The sequence below is a fragment of the Eublepharis macularius genome, chromosome 5, assembly GCF_028583425.1.
Source record: "Eublepharis macularius isolate TG4126 chromosome 5, MPM_Emac_v1.0, whole genome shotgun sequence".
NCBI lineage: Eukaryota > Metazoa > Chordata > Lepidosauria > Squamata > Eublepharidae > Eublepharis > Eublepharis macularius.
In genome coordinates, this window is record NC_072794.1 from 74,280,050 (window position 1) to 74,307,015 (window position 26,966).

Below are 26,966 nucleotides of genomic sequence, written 5' to 3' on the forward strand. Positions count from 1 at the left end.
AATGTCAAAACCTGGACCATTCAACAAGTACAGAATAGAACAGTGACAATAACTCCAAAAACTTCCTACCAGCTTTATTAAGAACAGGATACTGTTGCACCCCCTCTTCAAATATAAAACCTTCCTTCCTATTCCCTCCTTTGATCAATTTATTATTTACTATACCAACCCAGCATTAAAATCCCCTCCCATGATAACCTGCATCTTTGGAAATTGTACCATTAGCTTTTCCAGTAATGCAGATAATTTATCCCAACTTGAATCATTATTCTCCCTACCATTTTCTTGAGAGGGAAAGTAGACACAACAAAGATCCCAAGGAAGGACCTTTCAACAGCAAGACCAGTGCAAAATTGGGTAATTTTGCAAAATTGGGTAATCCCCAGAACCTCTTCCCTTATTATGAATCTTAATCACGGGAGAATTAAATATAACAAAACCATCCAATGTGGGGGAGGGGGCTGACTCCAATGCCCAAGTCACTTGGAATAGTAATATCTCTGAGCTACTCAGAAATCTTATACATTCAGGGTCAGATTGTTTATTCCACCACCCCCTACATTCCATGACAAGAGCCTTAGGTGTCAGGAATCTGAACTGATCATATCCAACTCCACCTCAGTATCATAATAAATACAACTGCTCCCCTTAATAATTCCTTCTTCATTGTTGGTCTTCTGGTGCAGTCCCACATGGGGACTGCTCATGTGCAGGCCTACCGATCGGAGGTTCTGTAGCTTTAAAATTTCTCTGGAGGGTGCATGCTGCCTCTCCGTGCAGAGCCATGGCTTTTTCCCGCCTAAACAGCCTATATCGGGGAGGTGCGGTGCCCTCCACCCTCAGTTCCTCTTTCACCGCCAGCTAGGAGAGACTGACTGTAGTGTTAGCATTCGAGTTCTTCTTTTCTGTTCTTCGACCTTGTTCTCTGCTTTTTCTTCATCTGGACTCTGCCCAGAGCCGGAAGCATGGCTCGGACTTGGCTTCACCATCTCGATCGGAACCGGCAGACTCTCAGAACTAGTATTCGGAACTGAGGGATTTGGCTACCCCTCCACAGGCTCAGTTGGAACCGTCCAACCCTTTGGCTCTGACTTCGAGTGAACCACCCAGGAAGAAGAGAGCCAAGTCAAAGGACTGATCAAAGGAACTGGCGAAGGCTCCTAAAAGATCTCAGCCCACTCCTGCAGAGCCTGTGATCCCGCCTAAAACCCCATTGCCCGGATTCGGATCCCCATCAGCTTCCTCGGAGGGAGGAGGAGAGATCCTGAGGGAGCGCATGTCTAGGAAGAGCTGTCACTCAGAGCACTCCAGTAGATGCTGTTCGCATGGGTGGTCCCCATGGTACCACCAGCACTTTCCCAGCCACTACGGAATCGATGTAGGGTATCCCTTTCATACAGAGTCCTTCTCAGCAAGTGCTTGCTCAGGCAATGGCAGGAGATCCCACTCCACCCATGGGTCAGTGATGGCTTTCCAGTTCCAAGATCCGGACCAAGGTGAGGGCAGCCCGAGTGGCCGCTTGGAATCGTCGCATGACGAGGCTCTTGGTGATACCAAGGAGGTTTCAGCAAATGATTATTTTCACTTGTATTCGGAGCAGCTCATGCGTATGGCAAAGGCTTTGGAGACCAAGTCTTTGCCAACTAACCCTAAGCCTAGAGATAAGATCTTGCAGTATATTTGCTCTGGTAATTCACCCAGCATCACCTTCCTGGTTATCGAGGGGTTGGCGGATCTGATGACATCTCTCTGCGAAAAACTTGCCTCCAACGCACCAGTGTCAAAGAAGACAGACTCTCTACAAGATTAAGGATAAGTTGTGTCCCTTCCTGTCAGTTCACCCCCTCCCTCTTCCCTTATGACTGAGGAAATGCAGTCAAGACAGCGACAGGGCTCACATACCACCCTGTCAAACAAGGAGGGGAAGAAGTTGGACTCCATAGGTAGGAAGATCTATGCCTCTGCGGCCTTAGGCATTAAAATCGCCAACTATACAGCCATGATGGGCGCTTATCAAATATTCCAATGGGGCAAGGTGGCTGCCTTTCATGAGTCATTTCCAGAGGATTAAAAACCTCTGGTGAAGGTTATCAGAGAGGAAGCACTGCTTCTCACCCACCATCAGATCAATGCAGGCAGGAATTCAGTAGATGCAACTACCCATGGGTATTTATGAAGTGCGTGGCTGTGGTGGTGGTGCACTTAAGGACCCTGGGTTGTTCCATATACCCATACCTGGACGATTGGTTATTGTCAGCATTCTGGTTATTGGTTATTATCAGATCTACTTCGACAAGTGGATTTGACTTTGCGGACCTGCTCAGAATTAGGTCTCATTATAAATTACAAGAAGTCCAAGGTTGCTCCTACTAGGAGTATTTCTTTCATAGGTCCATCCTGGATGGTTCCCTTAATAGGGCATTTTTACCACCAGAGAGGGCTTGTAAGCTGAAAGATGTGATCAGAACATGCCTTAGACATAGGTTCCAGTCTGCTAAGAGAATTCAGACATTGCTAGGTCTCATGGCATCAACAACAGCTGTGATCCCACTAGCTAGACTGCGCATAATGGGATTACAATTATGGCTTAATTCCCATTACCAACCAGGTTTCCATTCCCAGGACAGGAAATTCTCAATCCCCAGAGCAGTGCTTAAGACTTTGCACTGGTGGATAATAAATGCAAACTTATTTCAGGGCATTCAGTTTGGTGTCACTCGCTCTGATGTTACCGTGACCACAGATGCTTCCTCCCTGAGATGGGGGCACATTGTGGAGATCTTACTGCTCGGGGCATTTGGGAGAATGAGGAACTTGATCTCTACATTAATGTATTTGAACTGAAGGCAGTTTTTAATGCCTTAATCTCCTTTTCAGATAGAGTCAGAGGAAAACATGTTACTGTGCTTACAGACAATTTCATAGCAATGTGCTACATCAACAGACAAGGGGGAACAACTTCACGGTCTCTATGCCATGAGGCCATAGTGTTATGGGAGTGGACTGTCAGCCACGATGTACACTTGCAGGCAGTTCACATACCTGGACCAGAAAATGTCATTGCAGACAGACTGAGCAGAGTGGACACAAACACACACGAATGGTCATTCAACAGTCAGTACCTTGGCCCCATTTTTCAGGACTGAGGTCAACCAGAAGTAGACTTGATTGCCTCAAAAGAAAACAGAAAGGCCCCCCCTGTTTTGCTCACGGGGGGGAAGGGGGCTCAAGCCTACCTCACTGGGGGACACGTTCCAAGTTGCATGGTCAGGACGCTTCTTTTACATGTTTCCCCCCATACCTCTGATATCCAGGGTTTGTGGCAAGATGCAGGCGGAAGGGACAACTGCAATTCTAGTGACACCCTTCTGGCCAAGGCAGCCGTGGTTTCACTGACTGCTTCAGATGTCCAACCAGACTTTCTGTTGTCTTCCACAGGAGCCAGATCTCCTATCGTGGAAATGGGTATTCCACCATGTGATAGGCAGATTCAAACTGACAGCATGGCTCATTCGACAATAGGTCCCCTCTCGACAGAGGTGGCAGAAGTTCTGCTTAATGCCAAAAGACTATCTACTAGGCAATCTTATGCTTGCAAGTGGGAAAATTTTCTTTGTGGGTAACGGCTAAGGGGAGCAACCCTGTCTCATGCCATTCACCTGTAGTTTTGGAATTCTTGTTAGGGTTGAGGAGGTCAGGGCTCTCCTTTTCCTCTGTTAAAGTAAACTTACCAGCTATCTCAGCTTTTCATGAACCTGTTGATAGAAAAACAGTGTTCTCTCATTCCCTGACCAACTCCAATGGAGTAAAACGGTTAGTTGTCTCAATGTAGCAAATATAATTCCCACTCACACCATCAGAGATAGGGAAGAAATCATGTAGCCTGGATTGTTTTAAAGCTGGAGCACACAGAGCATCATCCGTTTCTCTTGGGTGTTTTCCAGGCACCATAAGTCCTCTAATGAGACAATAACAGGAATAAGGAACGCCAGGAGGAACAGAAAACTGTCAAAACCTAATCTATTTCTCTATATAAGAGTAGACTCCCCAAAAAGACACGTTATTAGGGGGGCTAAAAGTCTTCAAGGTTTCAAGGCTGCTAATCATAAGCGGCCACTCCTGGCTCTACCTCATTAAGATTACTAACAGTCGGCTTCACGCTAATAAAATAGCAACAATAAATAATTAAAATAATAAATAATTAAAAGACATGCCAGACACTTCGTGCCATTCAAGGTCTCTCACCAAAGTGAGATAAAGAATAAAACTCCTACTAAAAATATTTTAAAATACTTTAAAACACTTAAAGTTACAAAGCATTAGCTGCAGCCGGGGAAGACGTGTCTCGTGTCCTTCTCCTACAACAATAAATTCAGTGGATTCCTGTGTTCCCCCTGGAATCACACTGGCGTTCAGCCACCCGAGATTGAGCAATAAAAGGTCTGTGATGCCCTTAGATGTCCAGGGCTGCACTCGTGCTACACTGACTGTTTTACCGTTCAGGCTTGCTACAGCCTCTAGAAGTCTTTACTAAATGTTTAGAGGTCATTATTGCCCACTTTAGGACATGGGGTTGCTCTATATATCCTTATTTAGATGACTGGCTAGTTACTGCTTCTCTCCCAGCACATCTCCCTTTCCCTCTACTTGTGAAGATCTGGGACTTGTGATGAATTGGAAAAAATCCGAACTTGTGCCTTCACAATTGGTTCAGCTTATTGGAAACTGCCTCAATTCCAATGTCAATAGAGCTTTCCTTCCTCAAGACAGGTTTGATAAGATTAAGGCTATGGTATCTAGAAGTCTAGTTCCCTGTCTCCCTTTCCGTCTAACCTCCTCTCTCTTCTTTAAATTCCTCTTGTCCAGCCACGGCTTACTCTCTATCCTTACTTCTAGGCTCCATATCCCTTTGGGGAACCTATCCTTAGCCATCTCCTGTGAGATTTCAATCTCAGTAAAAGTAGCAACATTGCATTCTATCTTCTACGAGGGATAGCAAATTGTTATTACTTTGTTTCATGACCAGCATTCTATTATAAATCAGACTTTTCTATAAACATCCAAGAATTTAGATCGCTTTGCTATTTTATCCAGAATCTGTGAAGTGTGTGTGAGTGTGCACATGCACGCACTGAGGAAGACAGCATGATTGGTTCCCTAATTAACAAAATAACTTATTTCTGTTCTCTATAGCAGTGGTTGTGGTTATGCTTTGGTTGAAGGCAATGCACACAGCACTGGGATATGCAATGTAAATGGTCTGTTTGCAGTAACTAAACTTACTTAGGCAGGGAACAAGTCCTGGAATGTATGGGGTCGCACCATCTTAGCCTTGTCTCTTGGATAACTATTTGGCAATGGTTCTTTGCATTGATCTGTAAAGTTTGCCTGCTTTTGTGTAATCAAGACAATAACCACGGAGGTGGTTGTGTACTTGCCTAATCAGAGTTTTATCAGAATACCCTAAAGACACTTATTTCCTATTTGTTTTACCTTCTCCCTACATTCCTGATATGTAAATAAACTAGATAGTTGCTTTACTCTGTCATTAACAACTTACATCCATTAAAATTTATCTGACATATTTATTAAGCAGACAAGCTTTGCAAAAGTATTGTGTGATTGCTGCTGGCTAAGGTATTGAAAACAACATCTGATAATACTAAATATCTTTGCTTAGGAGAATAAAGCAGTGATCCTAGAACTAAAAGTCATTTGTAATTAGCAATGTTTAATTGCAAGTCTATGCATTTAGAATTGGCAGTATTTGTATTTGGAGTAACATGGCAACCAGATAAAGAGTTCTATATAACTTTAAAGACTACATGCCCTTTCCACCAACAGTTGGGTTAAACAAAATATGCCTTGTTTAGTATGAAAGCTGGGAAATAAAATAGTTTGATACACAAGAAATTCTTTCAGTGGAGATAAAACTAGCACAAATTATCAGTCAAAAAACTGCTGTGTAGTTTCTGCGGAAGTTTTCTGCTTGTCATGTTCATCATAGCCTCTCCAATGAAGAGAAAGTGGTAATACTTCATACCCATTGCACGGAGAAGCCTTATACTAATTTGGAGTCAGCAGTATGCCTGGGGCTAATTCCTCTAAACTGAAAATTTGGGCAATGGGGTAATGGTGCCAAGGAGCAAGCACGTTACAGGCTGTGTGACTATAGTCTGCTCTTCTTGTCCTTGTTTCTTTGTAATCCATTTCTGCTTGAGGATTTAGGTCTCTGGAAAACATTCAAGGACCTTTGAACAGCAGGACAAAATCTCATAAAGCTTCAGGAGGATTTGAGTGGTGAAAGATGCTTCTGTTCACTGGGAGCAAGCTGATTGGCTTCTGTGTTTTCTTAAAGCCATTGCTCCCTTCAGGAAGACCTAGCATTCATATAAATACCCAGTCCGCATCTCTGACTGCCTTCGTTTGCGCTTGGCTCAGGAAGGTTCACATCTTTTATTGAGGAGAAAATGTACAGCCGGTGAGTATCCTCTAGGCTTTCCCAGCACTGAGATTAAATACCAGCCGATGAAAGGCAATAACGGCACTTACTTATTGCAGCTGGCTAATGTTTCAGGAACAAATCAGGACTACATCTTCACAAGCTGCTGAATATGGGACTTGTACAAGATTGTGATGAGATTACTCAGAATTTTAGAAGAACATCAAAACTGAGAAAGCAGTTTCTGATGGATTCTCTTAGAACTGCAACTTGCTCTTCTTTCTGTTTCTATGACTCAATGTGAAAGGGCAGATTGTGAGAGGGAGGAAGGCAAGAAGGGATCTCATGGCCCTTTCTTATGTGACCAGGGTAATGCAAATTACTGCTTTGGGGTTAGGAAGGAATGTTCCTCTAGGCAAGATTGGCCAGGGATCCTGGAGAGATTTTGCCTTCCTCTGGGCACTGAGCAGAAGGTCACTAGGGGAGTGGGATGGTAGCTGTGAATTTCCAGCATTGTGCAGGGAGTTGGACTAGATGGCCCATGGGGTCCCTTCCAGTTCTATGACTCTATAATAGAAGTAGAAATCAGTTCCAGTTCAGGTGCTCTCAAAATGTGTGTGCGCATAGTGGGATATTTTGTTCTTTTAACAGTGGGATCCTATGCCATTTCACACACCACGTTTGAAACTCTGTGGTGTCCCAAGTGGTTTTCTGTGTGGCATAGGGAGTTATTATTCAAGAATCCTGTGTCTAAAGCCCCACTGGGCAATCTTAGTGGGACGTATGGTTCTCCAAATTGCTGTAACTAGTTTTCTTGGGATGAGGGTCCGGAGAGTAAGAAGGTTCACACTATGATGGTAGCAATCTTCCTGGAAGATGGTGATTAGCACTTGTGAAGACAGCTAATTTGTATATTTAGTTCTTATATAATGTGATTTGAGTACGGGGAAAGAGACTGTACTTGGTGGTAGGGATGTTGTGGGTGGCTACTGGCTTTTCCTTTAGCTAATGTCTGTTCTTGTTAGTAAGCATGTAGCATATCTCTGGAAACACAACTGATCACATTTGTTTGAAAGAGATCTGATCACTGTTTCCAAGCAGTGGGAAGAAGATGATATATTCTAGCTGCAATCCTAAACATATTTAATAGGGAGTTTAAGTCCCACTGAAGACAATGGTATTTACTTCTAAGTATACATGCTCACTATCTGACTCAAGGTTATGTGTTTTTTTTTTAAGTCAAGACAATTTCTGGCCAGCTTAAAGCTTGTTTTGGTCTTCTTTTCTCCCAATTATTCAAATGTTTGCACCTGACCGTCTTGACACCTTTCAGAGTTGAACATCCAGCTGGTGGATACAAGAAGCTCTTTGAGACTGTCGAGGAACTGTCCTCACCAATTACAGCTCATGTCAAAGGTGAGTGAATTGCTAGTACTTCCTTTTTTGCTTTGCTTTCTCACTTGCCTTCGTGAGCACTTCTATTCACTGTCTCACACCGTGTAATCTACCTTGGGTCTCAGCGAAAAAGGTAGGTTATAAATAAAATAAATAAATAGTTTGACTTAGAAGTGTAGCAATATTGGAGGGAGGAAAGAATGAGAAACACCAGGCCACTCTTTAATTTCTGAAAAATGTATTTAAATAAAAGCATAATATTGCAGTTGACATTTTTTTAAAAAAATGGTAGTAATGCACCTCATTTCACCCACATTCTAACACATAATTAATTTCTGTTAACTGGAATCCTGTGATCTGTTCAGCCACTTAAATCTCACTAAAGTCAAACCTAAAGCTTGAATACCGCTACAAAGCAACACATTCCTGGGAATACCATCTTTCAGGTATCACCCACAGAACCAGAATTTTAACCTCCCCTAACATCTGGACAATATTTTGGTTCCAAAATGTTTACCTGAGGAAATTTCTCCGGTAAACAAGCTACAGGATTTCCTTATTTCAGAGGCACCTAAGTGAAGCAATTCTTAAATATAATATAAATGTGCTTACCTTTGAAAATCTGGTCATTTGGAATGCTGTTCAATGGACATGCATTATACAATGTTAACAAATCTTACATGTCAAGATCAAATCCTTCCTCTCTAAATCCCTTATTATTTTCCAGTGTGGAAATTCACTAGTTATTTTTAGAAGTATCTTCCAGATGGAAAATTGAATTTGCCCCTTTGTGTAGTAACAACTACAGAGCTTTACTTCCATTCTGGGTATCATTTATTGCAACCACTGGGTCTTACAGGCTGCACCTAGAGGTTTGTGGAGAACTCTTTTCTCAGCTTCCTCCCTTCCCAGAAACAGCCCAAGACGTTTTGATGTCTGTGGCAGAAAACTGAAAATCTCCCCTTGTCCAATTGCAAGTTGTAAAAATAGAACAAACGAAATCACTTACAATTGCGTACCTTTTAAAGGTACTTCAGCCACTGTTGATGGAGGCAAGACGCTCCCAGCCATAATACCCAAACTGGTGATTTTATCAATGTTCTTCAATCCTGTGTTGCTATAGCATGAATGAGATCACATTAAAAGCAGCTGAGATGGACTATGGACTGGAGACAGGAAGATGATGGAAAGGGAAGATTACTCCTCTTTCAGCTTCACAGCTTTTTCTCAGCTACTATTGTTAGTATGCCAGCCCAGCCCTAAAGAATTAGGTCTCCTTTACACCCCCTCCCCAGCAATTGATGTTTCTTCTATACTATCGAAGAATGTACTTATTTCAGACAGCCCAACTCCACCATCTGATATTTCTGAATGTTTGACTGGAGAACCTTTTCTTTCTGCTCCCTTTGCGATAGGCAGGATTCCAATCTGGCTCAAAGGCAGTCTCCTCAGATGCGGGCCTGGATTATTTGAGGTTGGCTCAGAACCATTTTATCATCTATTTGATGGGCAAGCACTACTTCACAAGTTTGACTTTAAGGAGGGCCACGTCACTTATTACAGGAGGTCAGTGCTCAGCAGGCAAAGTGTACTTCATGTCTTCCAGTGTTGCCAATGAATGACAACATGGTATACTTCAGCGACTTAGGCACCCTTATCTCCTTATTTAAATCAAATTGGCCTTTACAGTAATTCAATTCAATTCAGTTCAAAACTTGGTTAATTTTTTTGGCCACTCTGTAAATCAAAACTCTATTTTAGGGTTTGGGGTAAGAGTGGTAATTGTGGTGGTAAAGCACTTAAACAAATGCCATATAAGTACTGAATAATAATATCTGTTCAAGCAACAAAGGTACTTGTTGGGGAGGGGGGTAACTTCCAGTATTTAATGGTGGGATTATTTATTCCTGTGCCACTTCCTCTTCCTTTTTCATTTTTTATCTTTGTTACTCACTGTAGTGCCTCTTCTGCTCTAGGACTGGCAGTGACATGGCTGTTGCTCTCATGTGGCTGATCCCATGCCATTTCTGAAGGCATAGGTGACTTCCACTCATATGGTTAGGAGAATGCATTTCATGATTATGCACCAAACTCGTGACATACTTAAGGTCCCTTCTGCTGTTATCCCAGCAGCACATGGCATATTTCCTTCCTGCATTGCTCTAGTGTTTCAGAAGTCCAAGACCTCATGCTAATGTTACTCCTCTTGGGAAGAGGATGTGCTGATATAAAAAGATGTCATTATTTTTTCTCATGTGTGTTCTTGTATCAGAGAATAACAACATAGAGATGTGCTGCAGTAGCTCCTAGACCACTGAGGTCATGTTGGAAGGGTATGTTATATAGGAATCTCATGTCCCCCAGTGGGGACAGGGGATCCCGTTCCCACCCTCCGCCCGCTGCCACCACTCATCTGGCTGAGGGGGAGGGGGGGAATGGGCTTCCGGGGCATGCTTCCTGGGTGGTATGATGTCCCGGGAGTGACATCATTGCGCTGCCCCAAGAGTCCTACCATTTGGGGCCTAAATTGGTCCACTCAGAAGTGCACCATCGCACAATAATGAGGAGCACACAAGGAACAAAGAGAAGGTGAGTGCCAGTCCCCTTCCTCCTGCCAGCAGGGTAAGGGAACCTGGCAACCCTAATATGTTACCAGCACAGTGCAAAATCATAACATGATCTATCCTAGCCATAAGGGTGGAAGTTGCCTGCATTAGTCAAAATTGGTGTGTGAGCAGCTTTGAGAGAGCAGCCACCATGTTGCAGCTGGATAAATTTGATCAGGACCAACTGCATATATTGACAGCTCTTCTGATCTTGCTTTCTTCACAGGTTTATCCGTACTGATGCCTATGTAAGAGCAATGACAGAGAAAAGAATCGTAATAACAGAATTTGGCACATATGCTTACCCAGATCCATGCAAGAATATATTTTCCAGGTAACAAGTATACTGTTAAATTCATTTTCCTACTATGTGGTTCAGGAGGAAAAAACTTAGTTTCGTGTTGAATCTCTTCTCCAGGTTTTTTTCATACTTCAAAGGTGTAGAGGTCACTGACAATGCCCTAGTCAATGTGTATCCTGTGGGTGAAGATTTTTATGCCTGTACTGAAACCAACTTCATAACAAGGATTGACCCAGAGAATTTGGAAACAATTAAAAAGGTAAAATGTTGTCAGATAAAAGCCAGAGATAAATAAGAAATAGAAATGAACATTGGTGACTCATGCTAGGAAAATACAACAAAATATCTAAAAAGGGCATAATATTTTGCCTAAAGAATGACTTTCTTGCATATGAGGTCTGCAGCAGGATCCCAGTCCTATATCCTTATAGCAGTTAGTTCAAATGTTGGGCTACTCCAATAAATGTTCTACCAAGAACATTTCCTCAGAATTCAATGGTAAATATGTGGATTGTAACACTCGGGGGCTTAGGCCAGTACACAATGCAGTCTGCTAGCAACTAGGTTTTACAGGACAGTTGTAACTGTATATATTGTGACATGGTAAACTAAGTTTTAGATGCAGCATTTCAACAATAACTGCAGACAATAATGTTACAGTGTTTCTATCAATGTTTCTATCAATCAGTGTTTCTATCATCTTTCTGGAGCTGGTATTGGATGCAAAGACCAGTCCCAGATTTTGAGGCCTCCTCCCTTCTTTTGCCTACCACCAGTCCCTTACCCAGGCTCTCACCCATCTCACTTGCAAGACATCTCACTGCCCATGCTCACAGCTGCCTGCAACACCTACAATCATTTCCACGGTAACACATTGCAGTGGCTTTCACCTGGATTGCTCAGGCCAGCCCAGTCTCATCAGATCACAAAAGCTTTGGCTAGTAATTGGATAAAAGACCACCAAGGAAAACCAGGATTGCTATGCAGAGGCAGGCAATGGCAAACCACCTGTTAGTCATTTGCCTTGAAAACTCCAGCAGGGTTCGCCATAAGTTGGCTACAACTTGACAGCAGTCTCCACCACCACCACTGTGTAGTGCTTGCAGCTGGCCTGGGACCATAGGTGGGTGGAATGCTAGTCAGTAAGCGGGGATAGAGTTCAGCGGCAGTAGGCCCTGCCAGAAGCCCTTGGTCCTGGCAGCTAGCCCAGGGGTCCTCTGAGCCCTTTCTTCCATGCCTTTTTTCATCCTAGGAGATAATTGTTGTGTATGAAAAAGTATGGACATAGTTATATGTTGAGTACAGCCTTGCTATTTTACTGAGTGCATATGTTGGGAAGCCAATATATATAGCATATATTTATGGCAAAATAAACACATCACTGTTCTCTACATTTTTTTCTAAACAGAGACCACACTCTGTAGGGTTGGTAGAAGGTGTGCACCAGGAAAAAATTCGCACTAGAAAAAAAGTTTCGAAAACACTCAAAACCCTATGCCGCTTTGGATGCCGGTATTTAAATCACTTCGGTGTGCTCCGTAAAGATTTGGAGCATACCAAAGTGAGGGGGAAAGTTTCCAGCCCCCTCACCGTCCCCGCCAAACAGCTGATGCTGGGGTTTAAATGTTCCTTTCCCTGCTGCTTTGCAGCAGCAGGGAAAGGGGCATTTAAACCCCAGCCAGCTTGGATCAGCTGCTTAGTGGGTATTTCCCTGCCAAACAGCTGATTCTGGGGTTTAAATTCCCCTTTCCCTGCTGCTTCACAGCAGCATGGAAAGGGGCATTTAAACCCCTTGACCTGAAGCTTTGATTTGGAGGTTCCGAATTGGGCCCCGTGTGCTGGGCCCGATTCAGAAATCCTGAATCTTTGCAAATCCAGTCCAATTCGGGTATTTTACGCAAATTGGAAACCCAAATTGCACACCCCTAGTTGCCAGGTCCCTATTGTCTCCCAGGGGGAGGGGGAGGACCTTATTACTCACTCTCAATATTCTCTTTGTATGTGGAGACATCGAGGAACTCTAATTGGAGAGAGAGCACAGAAGAATGTGTGTAAATCACATTTGTGTCATCCAGAACTTCTCTATAAGGAGAACAATAATCTCTTGTCAGCTGAAGGACAGGATTGTCCTATAACAGCAAATATTAAAGCCACTTCATAGTGCTTTGGAGACACTGCCTGCATCCCTCCTAAAGAGTGTTGTAATTTGTCCATGCTCTCATGGCATACACACCACCTCAGTACCAACTAAAACAACTCAAACTACCAGGTTTGGACTGAACTAGCTTTAAAATCTTCTCATTTTATATTTGTTGTTGATTAGTCTGAACCCTCACTCTTTAATTCCAAAGACTAACATTTCCCCTGATTTCCCTGGTTTATTTCTGTAGATTGTGTAGCAAACAAACTATTTATGTATAATGTCAGTTTTTTCAAATATTTTCTACTTGGAAAACCAGCTTAAAAAATTCTTTTTCCCATTCCCATTACCCTCTGAAGAAGCCATTGTAGTTAACAATATGTAACCACTTATCCAGGAAGTTTTTTTTAATTATTTTTAAATTTTTTTAACAACATAAAATAGTTATATATATATAACTATATAAACAGTATGAATATAAAAATGTACTCGAAACAGTGTATCAATTGCCTTGGCAGTATTTACAATATATATGGTAAAGACAACGGAAGAACATAAAATTTAATAAACTGCTATAACTTTGAGATTGTCATAGATGCAGAGGAAGCCGTGTTAGTCTGTGGTAGTAAAATCAAAAAAAATCCAGTAGCACCTTTAAGACTAACCAATTTTATTGTAGCATAAGCTTTCAAGAATCAAGTTCTCTTCGTCAGATGCCTGATACAGAGGATCAGGAATCTGACGAAGAGAACTTGATTCTCAAAAGCTTATGCTACAATAAAATTGGTTAGTCTTAAAGGTGCTACTGGACTCTTTTTGATTTTGAGATTGTCAGGTATTGACTTCAAGTATTTGTTTTGCTTTTCCATATAGTCCAGAAAAGGCCACCATTTCTCATAGAAATTGGATTGGAAGTTCTGGTTCTCAGCGGTTGAGATGCGGTCTGTGATTTTCTCCATTGTGAGAAATTTATTAATCCCATAATTTATTAATCCAAGGCTGTATTGTGAGCGGACTTTCCTTGGACTTTGGATTTCCATGATTTTGTGATTATGGCTTTGGCCACACTGATCATAATTGAAATCAGATCTTTTCAGATTATGGGGATGTCCTCATTTCCCCACAAATTATTCAGGAAGTTAATCAAGCTTATATTAGCAAATCCTGCTTGCCTTAATATCTGAGAGAAGATTGTTCCATTTAAGATTATTTCCCCTATAAATCTAGCAAAGTGTGCCTGCAGTGGTTCAGATTGGAGAACACCAGATGTAGTTGCTCAATTTAAACATTAGGAATTACACAAGAATGTACAGGATGCAACTAACATTACAAGAAGCAGTTTCCTGTCAGAGTATAGACTTTTCCCAATCAAATCACCATTTTGTCTCATTCCTTAGGTGGATGTCAGCAAATACATTTCAGTCAACGGGGTAACAGCACATCCTCACATTGAAAATGATGGGACAGTTTTCAATATTGGCAACTGTTTTGGAAAGAATTTTTCACTTGCCTACAATATTGTGCGGATTCCTCCCTTGAAAGCAGGTCAGTTCATTTCCAAGGGACATCAACATGGTTCAGAATATGAAAGTATTTTTTTTCTACGTACCATTTAAATGTGCTATCTTTATGTGGGACTTCTGGATAGCTTTGCCATATCTTACATATTGGTTGAAATTTGCAAAGATTTTTTAAAAGAAATGGTGAAAGGAATTTTCTTAATTACAAGAACCCTAATTTTCAGAAAAACTATGATGAGTTGAAGACAGACTAGTTGTTTTTGTATACAGTTCTCTTTGATTGGCTTGTACAAGAGAAATTCCTTGGATGGATTTTTCCCTTATATTCAATCTTCTTTCAGACAAGAAAGATCCAATAACCAAATGCGAAGTGGTTGTTCAATTTCCTTGCAGTGACAGATTCAAACCATCTTATGTTCACAGGTAAATCCTAATTATTTATTATTTATTAATTATTATTAAAATAATTTATTATTTATTAATTATTTATCACATTAACAGATGGCTATTAGAGCTACACAAAACAGTGATAAAAATAAAGTATTACGGAGTCCACTGGCACTTTAGAAGTGAACGTGTAAAAAGAGTGGCTAGTTTAAAACAAGATTCAATCAAAAGAGTCATCAAATCTGTTCAGAATGGCTGAGGACCACTCTCAACTGTGGATAGACAGGCAATGTAAGCGTAACACACCATCTTATCTAAGGATGTTGACATATGACTCAACTTTGTCCTCATATACACTTAAGCAATACAGTCACAGGATCTAATAACATCAACTTTACCATCTCGGTCTCATGTGTTTGCTCATCCTCCAATATAGTATCTGCCACTGTGTATCAAAAATGTCCTTCTGTTCTCCTTATTGGGGGGGAAAAGGTATATCCATACTCAAAAGAACACATGGCCCAAAATCTGACATGAAAAACAACAGCATTCAGAAACTAGTAGAGAGTGAACATTTTAATCTTCTAAGGTATTTGGGTGCTGATCTAAAGTCACATTCTCTTGCAACCTTCACTGCAAAATTGCTGTGATAGTTTTAAACTTCTGGATGAATCTTATCCTCCCCCCACACCGGACTTCAAAAGAATTTGAATTTCTCACTCATTACAGGTGCTAGTATCTTGCATCACCCCTTACTTCTTGTTGACAGAAAAGCAGCAACTAGAACTGAAGATCAAAAGAAATAAGCAATGATCCAAAAAACCTACAGCTGATGTTTGTATACTGTCCTTTTATATATACATAATGTTGTTTATCTGATATGTACCACCCTCAATTATGTTTCTGAACAGTTTTGGGCTGACTCCCAATTACATTGTGTTTGTGGAAACACCAGTGAAAATTAATCTGTTGAAGTTTCTTTCTTCCTGGAGTCTTTGGGGAGCCAACTATATGGACTGTTTTGAGTCTAATGAGAACATGGGAGTAAGTGAAGTTATTCATATTTACTTTCCATCATTTTATACTAAGATCTCAAAGCACCATTATTTTTATCAGAACAGTACAGCAATAAAGCTCTGCAACTACTTCAGCATCCTCTAAAACATCATAAAGCATCTCACAATTCTCAGTCAGCAGTAATACAAAAGTCAGGTTTAAACTTCCTGTACTAAATCTCAACAATTAAAAAAATCATCTTGCACTGAGGTGGTCAATAAATACAGGCATGTCTCTAGGAAAAGTGAGGTTCACTATGCTAACATAGGTCCTGTTCTTTCTGGTGGTTATTAATCTAGCCTCTACAAGCAGAGTCTCATGGGCAAATCTTAAAGGGAGGAAATCATATTGGGGATTAGAATTATTTACTTCATTTATACCCCACAATTCTCCCCAAAGGTGACATCATTCTCCTATCCTCCATTTTTATCCTCACAACAACACTGGTTATTGTTAGGCTGAGACCGTGTGAGTAGCTCAAAGTCACCCAGCAAGCTTTCATGGCAGACAAGATTCAAACCTTGGTCTCCCAAATCCTAGTCTGACACTCTGACCACAACACCACAGTGGCTTGCTCTGGCATAGGACACATGAAGCTGCCATTTTGAGTCAGATCTTTGATTTATTAAGGTCAATATTATCTACTTTAATTGGCATCTCCATGATATCAGGTAGAGGTCTTTCATATCGCCTACTTCTACCTGGATCTTTTAACTGAGGATTGAATCTAGATCTTCTACATGCAAGCAGTTGCTCTGCCATTGAGCTACAGCCCTACGCTGGGGGAATGTCTACTCCCCAGAAAGATTTAGTCACCATTCTTTAAAAGTATATAGAAGGGTAGCTGACTATTTGTTCTACAATGGTGAACAGTGTGGCTATTTTATTTTTAGGTCTGGATGCACGTAGCTGACAAGAAAAAAGGGAAATACCTCAACATCAAATACAGGACATCACCATTTAACCTCTTTCATCATATTAACACCTATGAAGATAATGGATTTCTGGTTGTGGACTTATGCACATGGAAAGGGTAAGGGATTGGCACTAAGAATGCTGAATTCAGTTCTCTGAAGGAGTCCAATTCAAAGGAAACAGAAAGATTCCAGTAGCACTTTTTTTTACAGATTTTTTTTTACTTTAGAGACCAACAAAATTTATTCAAGCATGAGCACTGTGTGTCAGAGCTCACTTCATCGGACATACATACATATACATAAGGCTATTAACATGTATATTCAATCTTTAGATTCCATTATTACAAAGAGGCCAGTTTAAAGGAACATCCAGTCATGAGAGTAATCAATCCACTCATTGCATGAAGATCACTCCTAAAGCCAGCTTTCTTTTATAGTACAGAGAAATAATTTTGCTGCGAAAAAGGGGAAGACTAAATGGACACTCCATTTAGGATTAAAGGTGCAGGATTCAAGATCAAACTAGATAAATCAAGGGAAGAACCATTAATGGGACAGGTTTCTTAAAGATAAGAGTAAGTATGGGAGCCTCCCATTCAAAGTTTGGCACCAGAGTGCAAGAAAGAACCATGTAAATGCACAAGTTTGTTTTTGCAACCTAAAGTTCCATTGGCCCCATTCAGCTGTTCGCCTTGTGGGGAAAACACAAAGGAAAATATATGTTTCGCCTTACAGAGCAAATAGCAGCAGCTATTTGGTTGGGGAAATAGCAAAGAAGGGAAAAGGGTTACCCTCCCCAGCTATCACTTAAGACAATCCATTAGAGATCCATTCATAAGTCTCCCAAAAAGCTGGCTAGTTTTGCTTAATCTAATTCTGCTACTGCTTTATCTTAACCTCATGCTATTAAATTTAGAAGCTTGCCAGTGTGGCAGACATTTGACTGTTCTACTTCAGGTATCTGTATCTGCTTATTTCTTTGTCATAGGAGTTAAGATAACCAAGATTTTCAAAGAAATCTGATCTATCCTTATTTGCTTCCAGGATGCAGTGATGATCAATAACAGATCCCACCAGCTTTATTTTAATGTTAATTGTGTCTTTGTGCAGGTATGAGTTTGTTTACAATTACTTATACTTAGCCAATTTACGGGAGAACTGGGAAGAAGTGAAAAAAAATGCTCAAAAAGCTCCCCAACCTGAAGTTCGGCGTTATGTCCTTCCCCTCAATATTGAGAAGGTAGCTGTCAGTTATACCTTCATGTCTGTGAGAATACCAGGGCTTGAGTAACTTTTGAAAACTCCATATGAATGGCCTGAGTTTTACTTTCTTCTAGCTTTCCATTGTCGTTGGGAAATAATTGAGAACTAGCATAGCACACTGGCTAAGCCATCGTTTAAATTAAAAAATTTAAATTGCACCTCTGCTAGGCACTCCCGAAGTTGTCTCTGGCAAGCCCTTCTATCTGCAGCACTTGAAAAGCCATTCCTAAGGTTTGGGAGCCTTTGGTAATAGCATGGGATTGGGCACAAGGCCTGCAGTCCACAGCAGGAATCATCCTTACTACTGAATGAGCTCCTCTCCGTTTGTACAGGAGTGTGTCTATGAGAAGAGACTTGCTGATTAAATGGTGGTTTAAAATGCTGGTTTGTGGGGAAGAAACCTGCAAAACATCCACATTCAGGTGTCTGAATTTATATCTTGCAGCTGTAATGGAGAGCCAAGCTGTAAAACCAGGATGCCTACATTTCCCATCAAAACTTGAGGGAAGCTGACAAGTGTCCAACCTGTGTCAGGCGTCACTTGTAGCTTGGCTCTTAGCAAAATGGAGTTTGAAGACCAGGAAGATTTCAGTTGCACTCTGGAGGGGGCGGTGGTAGAAGGAGCTTGGCAACAAGTCAGATATATGCCCATTTACAAACAAGCCTCTGCTTTGTTCGCAGCGTACATGTAGGCAGCCATAGTCTGATCATGGGTTCAGTTTTTTGGTTACACTACAGTAGGGGCAGAATATTAGGAGAATGGTGTAATGTTCAGAAATGGTAAAAAATACTGGAAGGAAGTAACATACTGGAAGCTTTAGTACTACCTGCCTCTTTTATTGTCCTAGGCTGACACAGGCAAAAACTTAATCACATTGCCTAATACAACTGCTACTGCCATTCTGCGCAGTGATGACACAATCTGGCTGGAACCTGAAGTTATTTTTTCAGGACCTCGTCAAGGTAAGATCAATCTTAGCCAGAGGCAACAAAAATAGCTTAGTAAAAAGCAAATGATTCAATAATCTCTATAAACGTGTCTGTTGTTTTATAGCTTTCGAGTTTCCACAAATAAACTACACAAAATATTCAGGGAAGCTCTACACATATGCGTATGGCCTTGGATTGAACCACTTTGTTCCGGACAGGGTAAGCATTACATTCTCTTGACTGCACTGGACTAAGTGCAAAGGTAAAAAGATGGATGCAAATCGACAATCATTTGCAGGGCCAGGAGTAGCAAGGATATAAATGTGTGACAGAACAGTTTTCTAGGCCACCAGTGCGCAGCAGCAATTTGAATAATCAAGTGGGTTCAAATTCATGCCTAATCAAAAAGCAGTCTGGGGTTTAACTCAAACTTGAAATATACTCTGCAATTATTTCCAGTCCTAGCATATCTAAGTATCAATGTGTATAAAAGTCCAATCCAGTAGATAGATATACTTTTTTCTTTTGCTGTTCATAAAAATGAAGACATTTCATTTCAAAGACGCATAGCTATCAATTCATGAGCATGCAGTACAATGCAGGTTAGGTTATATACATCGAGTTCTGTCTGCTGCTATGTGTTTTCTCAGTTCCAGCCTACAGGGAAACTATCATTTCTTTCCAGAACAATGCGTATTCAGGCTATTACTCTTGCCAATAAGAAAAGATGATTTTACCTAAGGTTCACTTTTCATAATATCTGTTAATATGGTGAAGCACAAAGTGGTTTTTAACTATCACTTTATCATTCAAAGGTATTTGTGCAATATAATCTCACATCACATTCTGTTAATCAACACAATGTGGAAATTATGAATAAAAGTTATCTGAGGTGACTTTACAATAGCAACAGAGATAATACTGCAGTTTTTGACTGCGTAGATTTTGTTAACTTCTAATCAACACTGAAGAATAATGTCCCCATATTTTTTCCAGCTTTGTAAGATGAATGTTAAAACTAAAGAGACATGGGTGTGGCAAGAAACAGATGCATACCCTTCTGAACCAATCTTTGTTTCTCAACCAGATGGCCTGGAAGAAGATGATGGTAATGTCTATATTCAAGTCCATTAAATTATTCTGTGGGTGAGGTAGGGTCTCTGAATGTCAGACACAGTACAAAGATACGCAGTGAGAAAGGTGGCTTGTATCCACCAGATCTTCAGTGATGGAAGTGTCACAATTTTAATCAATTAACTATTTGCAGCTGACTTAGTTTTGGAGGTTTATCCTGCTGCTGCTTCATCTGGGTAATTCATATTTATTTTTTATTCAGGTGTTATCTTGAGCATTGTCATTAGCCCTGGCAGTGGACCTAAGCCAGCCTACCTTTTGATCTTGAGTGCAAAGGACATGAGTGAAGTTGCCAGGGCTGAAGTAGACATAAACATCCCAGTTACTTTTCATGGGCTGTTCAAAAAAGCATGATGATGGCCTTTGGTACATCATCACTAAAACCTGCCTTTTAGAGTAATGGATGCAGCTCTAAACTGAATTAAGAATGGCAATGATTTGTAAAATTAGTTTTAGTAAGAAAGAATGTGCTCTTTTTTTGAAGTGTTAACACACTGAGAATCAAGTTAACACTTCAAAAAAGGACACATCCGTAAAATTTAAAATATGCTTTTGTGAACCTTGTATAATATAAAATAAATATTTTTGGAACTGTCTGTGTTGTGTCTCATTCAATAGCACTTAGGAGCATCAATACTTCACAGTGCCAAACACACTTTTAAGTCATCATTCTAAGAGAGAAACTTGGACAATGACTTGTGAATTATAAGAAACTATTTTTAAAATGTATTTATGCATCCTCCACTTTGTTGAGACTCAGAGTGGATTACAGATTCATAAAGGCTTTCTCTTCCTACTATTTTGCAACTATAGTGTATACCATGAATAACGAAATAAAACTGGATTATACAAATTAAAAAACAATGAAACGGAAAGTACAGTACATTGCATAAATTGGATTTCAGGGCACACTTTATTGATATTATACTAAGTTCTTTATAAACAGCCACTCCTGCTTACATCCTTATGACAGGTAAAGGATACTGTTGCAGAGATAGGATCTGATATTTCTTCTGTTTCATAACTCTTAAGCACTGGGCAATGATCTGCCAAAAGAACAAGTATTACATAAATAACACCACACAGCTGTTGAATAATGCTTCAATCTCAAAATTTAGTTCTTGAAACAAATGAACATGTAAACCTTTTTTTACACTACTGGTGTTTTCTATTAGGCTCTAGAACAATTTGAATATTAATGCAGCCTTAATGTGCTTTAATACTTTTCTCATATTTCCCATCATGACACAAATGACATAAGGCTTATTTTCTTCTGTTTTCTTCTATTTAAGGTCAGTGTAAGGAAACAGCAAGTTCCGTCTAAAAATACCATCTGAAAAATAGTGTGTCTTTGATCTCTTTTAAGTAACAGGCAAAAAATACTCTCTGATCCCAAAGTCCTGCTGCATGACCCAAAGAATGTGCGAAAGGGTAGAGGGAGAATGACATGTCCTCCCACCTCAACTCACCCTCCCATCTACTGCAGGCCTTCTGCATGCAACTCTAGGAGTAGGAACTTTGGATCCAAGGAATTAACTGTCAAAGCAGAAGACTATAGATAACCAATACGGGATTACTTGAAGATACTCAAAGGAAATTCTCAGAAAGTCACCATAAGACTTACAGGGGTTAAGTAAGAACAGGTGATATGATGGTAGAACTGACAAGAAACAAACAAGGCTGCAAGTAGTTAAGCATATAAAGCATGCATGTGTGTACAGTAGCAAAGAGGGTGGCAATTTAATGATTCAGTAAAAAGAGGGAAAGAGGCTGGGCTCTGAGAAGGAGTAGGAAAGACAGCTGCTGGAGTGGTGAGTGGTGGTGGTGGTTGTTGTTGCCTTCCTTAACAGCTGGGGATATTCCTGCATGGGAAAATAATGTTTGAGGGTGTGCGAGTGTATATAGCCTGCTGGAGAGTGGCGTCTGTTTTTAAGTCTTGTTTCTGTTTGTCTCTTTTCCTGCAGAAGATGATTATTGCTGTTTGGGGAGGGTCTGCTTTGCCTGGGGCTGGCTGCTAGCCCTGCCCTCTGCTGGGTGAGCCTTGAATTGTATAAGGCTCCTCCTCGTCAGAGGCACAAGCATAAGGGCAACGGCACAAGGGCTCTTGCCCTGTGGGGGGGGGCGTGCTGTAAGAAGCTGAGTAGCTCTTACAGCCTATATGTGTTAAGCTTTTTGCTTTTGCAAGCCTTTCACAAGTAGTCTTGTGTTGCAGTTTGACAGGGGAGTTATCAGGGAAGTACAAGAAAAACTGAACCAGTTCTACAATGGATTGTAGCAGCATGGCTGATGAGAGCTGAGGCAGTGATATGCACAGTCTGTGGCATGTTCGTATTCTTACCTGAACGTAACAGCAATTACGCTTGTAGCAAGTGGGTAACCCTACTGAAGGAGAAGATACAGGGACTTGAGGCACACTTGCCTACGCTCCATTTTATAAGGGAAGGTGAAGAGTTCATGGACAGAACGCATGAAGCACTCGAGCGAGAGAGCAACAAGAGAAGGGAAAGGTATCTCAGCATATGGAGGAGCACCCAACACAGGAAGCAGGCACATGGAAGAATGTAACCCACAGGAGCAGGAAAATCAGAAGACATTCCAAGCCTCTGTTGCTAAGCAATTGTTTCCGGGATCCCCCCATAGATATTGATTCTGGACCACTGGAACAAGGGCTACTCCCTCCTCAAAGCTCGAAAGAAATTTCTCATGCCCCTGTGGATGAGAGAACTCGAGCTTCTGTTCTCCATTATAGGAGAAGATGTGTGCTAGTAATTGGGGATTCCCTACTGAGAAGAGTAGAGGGGTAAAGTGTGTTGACCGGATTTCTCATCTCGAGAGGTATGCTGTCTACCAGGTGACACATGTAGGATGTGACAGAAAAGGTGGGAAAATCCATCAACTATTATCCTTCTTCTTCTTATTATTATTATTATTATCCTTTCTTACTCATCCACGTGGGAACAAATGATACTGCCAGGCACAGCCCAGAACACATTAAAAGAGACTATGTGGCTCTGGGTAAAAGGTTAGGGACCTGGGAGCACAGGAGTTTTTGTCAGTTCTTCCTGTCGAAGGCCATGGTTTAGGAAGGGAAAGAATACTACAAATAAATGACTGACTACATAGATGGTACCACAGGAAAGGTTTGGTTTTCTGGACCATGGCTTACACTTTTGTGATGAAGTTGTTCTATCATGAGATGGTTTGCATCTCACAGGGGTAGGTTTGGTAAGAGCCTTGCAAATGAGATAAGGAGGGCTTTAAACTAAATCCTATGGGGGAGAGTCAAAAACTCAGAGCCTGTAACTGGAGATGAGGACACTAAATATCCGCAAGGAAGGGCACATATGCTAGGAAATACAGGGTTGTACATACCTGTAACTATTGTTCATCAAGTTCTTCGGTGCAGGCATGCATGGGACTGCGCATGTGCAGGCCTGCCACCAGAGAATTCTTCAATGCTTCTTAGAGCACATTAGGGTCATTGCTCATGAGCCACATAGCAACCATTTCCTGCCCAAACTGTCATGTGACTTAACGGCGAGCAACAGCCCCTTCCCTCAGTTCTCCTAAGCCGCCGCGACTCACAACTGGACTTATCCAGAGAGTTCACACTGGGGTAGGAGGGAGGGTATGTGTGCCTGCACAGAAGAACTCAATGAACAATTGTTACAGGTACATACAACCCTGTTTTCATCATCATTCTTCTGTGCAGTCCCACATGGGAGAGTACCAAGCTACACACAATAAGGGGGCAGGATGAATCTCCAACTCAATTTTATTATGGTAACAAACAATGCGCACTGCAACCAGCAAGTGCAACATAGAAACCCAAACAAACTTTAAAACCACAATATTAACAGTAAACTCAATATGTTGGAAAGCCAAAAAGTCAAGATGTATGAACCATTAAAGATACAACGAACATCAATGAGCTCAACAACTAACACTCTATAAGAGCATCATATAATTTAAGAATTGACACAACCATTATAAATATCAATAGCCAAGGTGCACAGTTATCAATATATTCACAACATACTGTATGTTCCATTTTTAGGAAAACAAGGATTGCAGAACAGCCCTTGCAACTGCTACATCCTGAGTTGCATTGACATCAACAGCATAATGTTTCACAAATGTATCAGCAGAGAACCATATCATTGTTTTACAAATGTGTGCAACCGGTACACCTCTGAAGAAAGCGGAGGAAGCTGCTTGTGACCTAGTTGAATGAACCCTCAAGCTGAAGGGACACTGTACCCCAGTCAGGCTGTATGCCTTCTCAATGGCCGACACAATCCACCGTGACACTGTTTGAGACGAAGCCTTTTTTACTTTTTCTGAGCCTCCAAAACATACAAAGAGGTGGGGACTTGCACGAAAAGCTTTTGTTCTGTCTAAATAAAATGCTAATGCTCTTTTCAAATCTAATGTGTGCAGAGCTCTTTCTCCTTTAGACACAGGGTTAGGAAATAACACATGCAAGGCAATATCCTGCGTCAAATGATACATCAACAAGACCTTTGGCAAAAATTAAAGACTTGGCCTAAGTACCACCTTATTGACATGGAACTTCAAAAATGGCGAGTTAGACCTAAGTGCTGCCAATTCGCTTACCTTCCTAGCTGAGGAGAGGGCTACAAAAAATGCTACCTTGTAAGACAGTAGATCTAAGGAACACGTAGCCAAAGGTTCAAAGGAAGGCAACATAAGACGTGCCAACACAAGTGATAAGGACCACTGAGGAACTGGAGGTGATATTGGCGGGTAACGATTAAACTTTCCTTTAAGGAACTGGCGGGATTTCAAATGGGAAAAAAACAGTTTCCCCCTCAATCTGCTTATGAAAAGCAGAAATATCCACCAAGTGCACTTTCAGTGATGTCACCATGAGACCCCAAGCCTTTAACTCACAGAGGTAGTCAAAAATCAAATTCAAGGGGCAAGCCATAGCAACAACCCCTTTACCCTCTGCCCAGGCATTGAACCTTGTCCACTTGGCCTCATAAGTCCACCTAGTCGATGGTCTCCTAGCATTCAGGAGGACTTACTGCACCTGCACAAAAAAATTTAAAGATGGGGGCAAATTCGCCACACTGTCAAGTGCAGAGTGTCCGGCTCATGGTGGAATAGTGTCCCACAAAGAATGACATCTGGCTTTTGGGGCAACCTGACATATGTCTGTTTGGACAGCTCAAGAAGTTTGGGTAACCACACTTGTCTGGGCCCAAATGGTGTTAACAGGATACAATTGGTTTTGTCCCAATAAGGGGAATTGGAGGGGAACATGTAATGCAGCCTATTTATCCATGCAATTTGGAAGGCGTCCCCAATGGAAGACGAAGCATCTGACGTGCATCTGACGAAGAGAACTGTGATTCTCGAAAGCTTATGCTACAATAAAGTTGGTTAGTCTTAAAGGTGCTACTGGACTCTTTTTGATTTTGCTACTACAGACTAACACGGCCAACTCCTCTGGATCTATGCCCAATGGAAGAGAGTTGCTTCCTCCCCTGGAGCAAAACACCCCAGCTTTGGCATTGTCTGATGTTGCAAAGATCTTTGGTGTACCCCACAGATCGAATATGGGAAGTAGATAGGTGTCATTCATGGATCACTCGTGATTCGACACTAACACTCTGTTGAGTACATCTGCCTTTGCGTTGTCTGAACGTGCAATATGTATAGCCTGAATGGACACATTGTTTGAGATTGCCCACTCCCAAATAATCATAGACTCCTTGAAGATCATCAGGGATGCAGTGCCACTTTGTTGGTTCATGTAGTACATCGCCATGGTGTTGTCTGTATGAACCAATATATTTTGGTTGCATAGAAAAGCTGCAAACGAGACAAGCGCAAAGCGTATAGCTCTTAATTCCAACAAGTTGATATGTAACATCTGTTCCCTTTCAGACCACACATTATGGACAAAAATGAATTACAGTGGGCGCCCCAACCTTGCAATGAAGCATCAGTTGTTATAGTAACATCATGATGCACATAAGCAAATTTAAATAAATTATCATCATCTGTCCACCATGTCAAAGTCCTAACTATACATCTTGGCACTGAAAACTTTACAGACGGGGAATGTACTGAAGGTTTATACTTCCTAACAAACCAGTTCTGCAATGTTCTCATGTTGAGTCTGATAAAAAGAACCACAGACATAGTTGCTCTCATATGCCCCAATAGGCACTGTATTTTGCAAACAGTTTGAAATGGATTCTTAGAAAAATCTACGATCATAGATTTAACTGATCTTCCTCTTTCTTGTGGTCCTTGCCATATTAGAATCTAAGACTGCTCCAATATAGGAAATGATCCGACTGGGCTCAAGTTCGGACTTACCAACATTTATCAGTAGTCCTAAACATGCACAAGTGTGTACAAGATCCATATCTAGGACAAACTGTTCCTGTGTACTTGCCACTATAAGCCAGTCATCCAAATATGGGAAGATGGCACATCCTTGCTCCCTGAGAAATGGCACAACAGGTGCCACGCATTTGATGAACACCTGTGGCGCAGTAGATAAACCAAAGGGGAGCATCTTATAATGGAAACCCTGTTGTGATAAAGACAGCTCAGGTACTTGTGATGCTCTTTCCAAATGGCAATGTGAAAGTATGCGTCCTTGAGATTGAGGACAGCAAACCAATTTCCATGTTTCAGCAAAGGTAACACAGATAATAGGGTGACCATCTTGAATTCGACACTTTAAGGAAGGCATTCAAGCCCCTTAAATCTAAAATAGGACGAAGGTCCCTTTCTTTCTTAGGAAAAAGAACCATGAGAAAAAAACACTTTGCTGTCCTGTACCTCCTAAATAGCATCCTTACCAGGAGAGTCTGAATCTCAGCTTCTAACTC

General features: G+C 41.2%; 2 protein-coding genes across 4 annotated transcripts in view; one reads left to right on the forward strand and one right to left on the reverse strand.

The window, feature by feature from the left end:
* The first annotated feature begins 6,447 nt into the window (after positions 1-6,447).
* Positions 6,448-20,685, forward strand: RPE65 (retinoid isomerohydrolase RPE65). Of its 2 annotated transcripts, XM_054980179.1 has the most exons (13): positions 6,448-6,481; positions 7,776-7,858; positions 9,253-9,403; positions 10,862-11,003; positions 14,282-14,429; positions 14,746-14,827; positions 15,703-15,835; positions 16,741-16,880; positions 17,875-18,004; positions 18,876-18,990; positions 19,082-19,176; positions 19,954-20,065; positions 20,294-20,685. In XM_054980179.1, exons 1-13 carry the CDS (start codon positions 6,471-6,473, stop codon positions 20,443-20,445), a joined length of 1,494 nt encoding a protein of 497 aa, XP_054836154.1. In that variant the 5' UTR covers positions 6,448-6,470; the 3' UTR covers positions 20,446-20,685. The 2 variants fall into 2 exon arrangements, with proteins under 2 accessions (XP_054836154.1, XP_054836152.1); XM_054980177.1 differs by lacking the exons at positions 6,448-6,481; positions 7,776-7,858; positions 9,253-9,403 and adding an exon at positions 10,686-10,777.
* A 300-nt stretch (positions 20,686-20,985) lies between these two features.
* Positions 20,986-26,966, reverse strand: part of LOC129330189 (methylcrotonoyl-CoA carboxylase beta chain, mitochondrial-like) — a 35,519-nt gene continuing 29,538 nt past the window's right edge. For both annotated transcript variants that reach the window (XM_054980175.1, XM_054980176.1), the window contains one exon: positions 20,986-21,137. In XM_054980175.1, the coding sequence (XP_054836150.1) occupies positions 21,048-21,137 (90 nt within the window). In that variant the 3' untranslated portion in view covers positions 20,986-21,047. The remainder of the gene's footprint in view (positions 21,138-26,966) is intronic.